Below are 6,000 nucleotides of genomic sequence, written 5' to 3'. Positions count from 1 at the left end.
ATTAAGAAAATTATTTTTGCAGTGCACCAACCTGCTTCTATAAAAGCACTCGGTCACACGGACATTTCAGAGCCATATTTACAACACATGTATTTTCCATGGTATTTTTTCACAAACATCGAACAGGTGGAAAACATATCTGAAGAATGGCGGTGAAAAGGAAAAAACAGTAAAAACCTCTCATCCCTGGCATTTAACCGTCTATGGCCTTATCACGCCTCATATGTCCCACCATCGGTGACTCACTGGCTGCAGTCGCCCTCCTGTGGCGTCTGTTTAATTACACCAGTCCCGTGACGTCACACCCATTACACTCATTCACTCAAATAATTCTTTTCTTTTCTATTTTTTTTATTTATTTAAAGAGCTTGGTTTGCTAATACATTTTATTATATCCTCAAACGAGTTAATAATTAAAATAGGCCTACAGTGCAATAAAGAGATAAAGAGTAGAAAGATATATTATGTTCATTTGGATAAATGATTTATGCATGTATAGCCTAAGCATCCATATAGATGAAGCCAAAGCTATATGTAAATATACATCTAAATGCGATCAGATCAAAGGTGCTCGTCCAGTCTTCTGCATATGCGTTTCTGTTGGAGATAAAGAAAAATACATCCTACGAGAGAGAGAGAGAGAGAGAGAGAGAGAGAGAGAGAGAGAGAGAGAGAGAGAGAGAGAGAGAGAGAGAGAGAGAGAGAGGTGCTGATGGGGGGAGTTGGCAAAGCCCTCGTGCCCCCCTCATATCTGCGTGCACGACTCTCTCCTCCGCAGTGCACTGCTGGACAGCGCCGAGTGCGGAGTACAGGACAGGACAGGACAGGACAGGACCATTCGCGCGCATCAGCGAGAGCACGCGCTTTCGTACAGTCCTAAAGTCTCAAACACCATCCACGCACGAGAGCAGCAGCCACATGGAGCTAAAATGAACTGTCGGACGGCTGATCTTCACTTCACGACTCACACTTACAGTTTTACAGTTTGAGAGGGAAGAGACATCTCAGACATGGACACCTTGGTGTGGATCGTGATTTGTGGAGCGGTAAGTGTTGGTATTAGTTTAGATCAGAGCGCATAAGAGCACAAGTGCGCGCAGTGATCTGCCGCTGGATGAAATATGTAGGTTAATTGACATCAGGTGATCACCGCTTCTGCTCGCGTGATGCTCCGGTTGTCGTGATGCGGATTCAGCGGAACTTGTTTACGGTCTGTGGTGGTAGTAGTGATGACTAATCTCAGCAGCCCGGTTTCTGGAGAACAGGTGTCAAGCTTCCCTATTCTAGTCGTTTAAAATTAATCTGCCAGTAAGTATGTTTATTGGGTGACAGAAAAACAGGCTATCAGTGCACAGAAGAAATGATGTGCGCCCGACTGTAAACAAACTTTCATGCCAAGTTGGTAATAAGTTTGACGAATTCTGCGGCTTTATTTAATATTTTCCACATAGTAGCCCTTATTATGGAGTTGTATGCGTTTGTATTTACAATGTGAATATTGTAATGACTTATTGTAAGTATAGACTATGTAATGACCCGAATTTTGGCGCCCCTGGCACACCTTAAAGTTTCTGTGTAATATTTGTAATTAAATCTGTAATAAAGTAGGCTACACCAAATATCATTGTTTGGTTTTGTAAATGTTAGGTAGGTTAATGATTGGAAATTGGAACAACGATTTCTGTTCGAAAGCGCCTGGTGAAAAAGCAAGCCACAGTCCATGTCCAACTTGTTATTTAACTTTTGTATACTTAAACGTTTTAAAAAAAAATTTGTTGAACTTTATTTATACCTAAAAGCAGGCTACCCATTTTATTTATTTAGCCTATTCTTTTACCTATATAATTATAATTAAAAAAAATATTTTCCACCCCCTCCTCCATACATCGTATCTTGCCTGTTTAGACATCATATGGGCAACAATATGCAAATTTAAAACAATTCAAACCATTGCTTCAGCCAAATTGCATAATAATTGTTAGGCTATCAATGTAATAAGATTTCAGAATCATCATTTTAACATTTTCTTTTTTTGACGATGATGGTGCTGGCAAATATACCTTCTTGTGGTATTTTTGGTGTGAACCTAATTTGGTACATTTTTGTAAGAGATATGCCCTTATGCTCAAAAGTGCGCAAGCATGTGACCCTCATGGTCCCCTACCAAGCGCCCTACGTGACCCTCATCACCTCCAGTCTCGTGTAACACGGTCCAAATCAGTTTAAACATGCACACGCTCTTGACTAAACACAATTACACTGTGACCTCTTTTCAGTGATCTGATTTGCAAAATGGCAAACGGAGCTGGCAATTGAGTTTGATCCAGGTGCACAGAGTCAGTAAAGGATCTCCACCGACACATGAGCCAGCAACGCTCCGTCTGGAGTGCCATTTCACAGCTGCGCGAAGGCACTAGTGCGCTTCACAAGAGATCTGACGGGGACACAAGCCGCCTAATTGGTGGTGAAAAACGCGATGGCTTGTCAAGGCTTGATGTTTCGTGGTATTAAAGCTCAGTCTCATTTCCTGGCTGGTGCGGAGCAGTGCTTCACGGACAGGTGCAGATCAGTGAATTGCACAGTAATGACACATTTACTTAGCTACAGTATGTTAGTAAGGGCAAAACCATACACTTCCTTTAACTTATTACTTGATTTTTCAATTGATAACATTACTGGATTTTGACCTCAAGGAGATTTATAATAGCAGATTAATTTAGTCCCCAAAGCTAAGTTAAGCCACATACTCTTTCGTTAGATGTGTTAAGCATTGGGCATGCTCCATACTGGGGAGTCCATTAAAGCCTGCCAAGTTAACTCATCGGCACGCTTACTCAAGCGAATGCAAATTGAGAGAAAAAAGAAAGGATGACAGCCAGGGTTGATGAAGAGAGAGAGAGAGAGAGAGAGAGAGAGAGTAAATGAGGGGGTGAGTTGGCTGCTGTACCAGTGCATCTGTTTCTGAATGAGAGTGAGAGAGGATGTGGATGAGGGAAGGAGGAGGGTGGAAAGAGGAGTCTTAAAGGGCAAAGAGAGTGTGTGAGAAAGAGGCTAGGAAGATAGATAAGATTAGGGACAAGAGGCGACGTTTTAATGAAAACGTGCAGAAGATCAGAGAGGTTTTCCCTCTTTACTTTGATTGTGGGGGGTCTCTAGATGATGACGACCTGTCTAATTTGTGTGTAATTTTTACAACTTGTAATGTGCCATGGTTTCCATTAACTAATGTTTGCATGTGTGTGTGTGTGTGAGAGAGAGAGCAAGAGAGAGAGGGAGAGTATGCAAATTCATTAATGAATTCAAGGAGAAAAATGTGCTGTAAGTTTAATTACCCTGTTATATGAGTGTGTGTGTGTGTGTGTGTGTGCAAGCTTGTTTGTGAGTGTGTCTTTGAAAGACTCTGGAATCCACAGGTTAATGAATGAATCTGTGCTGCTTTTCACTGCCATAATAAAGAGAAACGCTTCAACAAGGCCCACTTATTCCTCAATAGAGCACAACAGGGGTCCCAGAATGATACTGCATAGACCCTTCAAAACACTTTCAAAACAAATCATGAGCTCAAAGATTGTTACGATATTATATATGTTTTTCTATAACAGTCACAAGCTATGGATGGGAAAAAATAGGAAAAATTACATCAGAAATAATTACAGTTATATAACTAATAAAAAATACACACACACACACACACACACACACACACACACACACACACACACACACACACACACACGCACACACTCTCTATATATATAGAGCGAGAGAGAGAATGCACTTTATTGTCCCATATTTTGGACATTTGTCTTGGATTCAGAAACTCTGTCATCTAGACACAAATATAAAGCACACAATTCAACAATCTAGTCTTACTGAAGTATTTGTGTAATGTTTCGACCTAAACGTTGGACTTTCCAGGCTATGTTCACACTGCAGGCTGAAATAACCCAATTATGATTTTTTTTGCCCCAATGCGACCTGTATCTGATCTTTTCATCCGATCCAATCTTTTCAAATGCGACCCAGGCCACTTGGGTATGTAGTCCAAATCCGATATGTATCCGATCATTTGAAATGCGACTTGAACGGCCAGGTCACATGTATCCGACTCGCACGTCACTGATATGCGACAAACGTCAGAATTCTGCATTGAAGTAGGCGGGAATGAGAAGATTGTATTTGTTCTGGCTCTGTTGGGAAAATAACTTTAATATTGCTAAACGAGCAACACTGTTGACTGTCATATTTAGCTATTTCCGCAAACAACAAGTGACGTCGTTGACCGTTGAGTACTCTTCTGCGAATGTGGATCACTTCTGGATCATTTCACATTCACGTTCACACAGGAGATCGCAAAAGGATGCATTTGATTGGAAAAATTGAGCATTAGGCCCCTGTAGTGTGAACGCAACCATACATGCACACAGCCATTTTGGATTCAACTACTGTAGATTCACAACACTTTAAAGGATGAGTAGTTATTTCCCTCATCAATATAACTAACTTTAGTCTAATTTTGTAAAAAAAAAAAACATAATTCAAATTATGGTTTGTAATGTGATTCATCTCTGGTTGGTGTGGTTCATGGCTTAGGACACTTCTTTGAATAAATTGAAGAATTCCTTTGGAGAAAATGAATAGGGAAAACGCTTCCGAAATCAATGCTGGATGTCGGCGTTCACTGCTACACTCTATGATGCACATCAGCACTGAGCGTGATCACATGACCAGACTGAACCTATTGAGAGAGCAAGAGAGAAGCGCCGCAGTAGTAAATTAATTCAAAGTGAAGTCTGTGACTCACTAATGAGCCTCCAATTCCTCTTAAACACACAACACACACACACACACACACATCTGTTGTCCAAGACAAAATGAGCCCATAAACACCTCTTTCAGTGCCTGCATGCACGGATGTTTACGACCCCTTGGGTTATTATTGACAATACTCAACAAACAGATCAGGAGGAGCTGTGGAAGAGGAAGCTCATATGGTAAGGGTAGGGCTAAATAATGGATGTCTTGGGTAGAGAGGCTCAACGGACCCTGATCTGTGAGACCTCGGTGTGTAAAGTATGTGTAACCTTACCCGTGACAATACGAGAGAAGCAGCTGGACATGTAATAGACATATGCATAACTCGTACTGCCTGTCTCATCTTGCTCAACACACCCCAGCTTTTAGAGACAGAAATGCAATCAGCACAATATGCTGTAATGCAGCTGTTCATGTAGGGCAAATATGAAGGAGTTTATGGACAATGAGAGGGATTAACTGGGGAAATCTTTCTATAAATTAGAAAAAAAAGAAGTTTAAGTTTTTGGTAAACTTTAGAAGTTCAAAACAAGGTTTGAATGGAGTTACTTTTGGTGGTTCAGGCTGAATTAATTGCAGCAATTAGTGGAAAAGAATAAGGAAATAGCATTTGAGGAATATCAATATGACTATATTTTCTTGCAAACACATTACCATCAAAATATCTTAAGGGTTTGTGTGTAATGGGAGACAAGGAAGCCCAAGAGAGATGGAATATTAATGTAAATTGTCTCTTTCTCTAGTTGGGGCTGGTGTTTGGCTCTAAGCTGGAGCGAGCCGTGGACGAGGAGTGTGAGTCGGGGAGTTACACTCGCAGCGGTGAGTGCTGTTTGCAGTGTCCTCCAGGAGAGGGAGTGGTCAAGGAGTGCGGGGCCACCCAGACCGAGTGCAGTCAGTGCTTAGACAGTGAGTACAACTTCTAAAAATATGCATACATGCTAAGTCACACACTTGCATGTGCATCTTGTTCATGTGCTAATAATCTTCTCAAATATTCACACCGTCACAAATACTTACTTTCACGCACATACATTTATTAACATACAATTAGCCTGTCACACGTACACTTATTAACACTTAATTATGCTCTTTCTCTCTCTCTCTCTCTCTCTCTCTCTCCCTCACACACATGCACATATAAACCCAAAGAACAGACAGAAAGCTGAAAGTAATTATGCAATTAAC

The 6,000-nt window shown here is 41.0% G+C and overlaps 1 protein-coding gene across 1 annotated transcript in view; it reads left to right on the top strand.

The window, feature by feature from the left end:
* Window positions 1-712: 712 nt before the first annotated feature.
* The window catches only part of ngfra (nerve growth factor receptor a (TNFR superfamily, member 16)), a 37,848-nt gene continuing 32,560 nt past the window's right edge, over window positions 713-6,000 (top strand). Inside the window, exons 1-2 of the mRNA XM_039687068.2 lie at window positions 713-1,046; window positions 5,559-5,721. Of these exons, the coding sequence (XP_039543002.1) occupies window positions 1,011-1,046; window positions 5,559-5,721 (199 nt within the window). The 5' untranslated portion in view covers window positions 713-1,010. The remainder of the gene's footprint in view (window positions 1,047-5,558; window positions 5,722-6,000) is intronic.

The sequence above is a fragment of the Pimephales promelas genome, chromosome 3 (assembly GCF_988280905.1).
Source record: "Pimephales promelas chromosome 3, fPimPro1.hap1.1, whole genome shotgun sequence".
NCBI classification, from domain to species: Eukaryota; Metazoa; Chordata; class Actinopteri; order Cypriniformes; family Leuciscidae; genus Pimephales; species Pimephales promelas.
The sequence above is the reverse complement of the archived record's forward strand: the minus strand, read 5'-3'. Positions and strand labels throughout refer to the sequence as shown.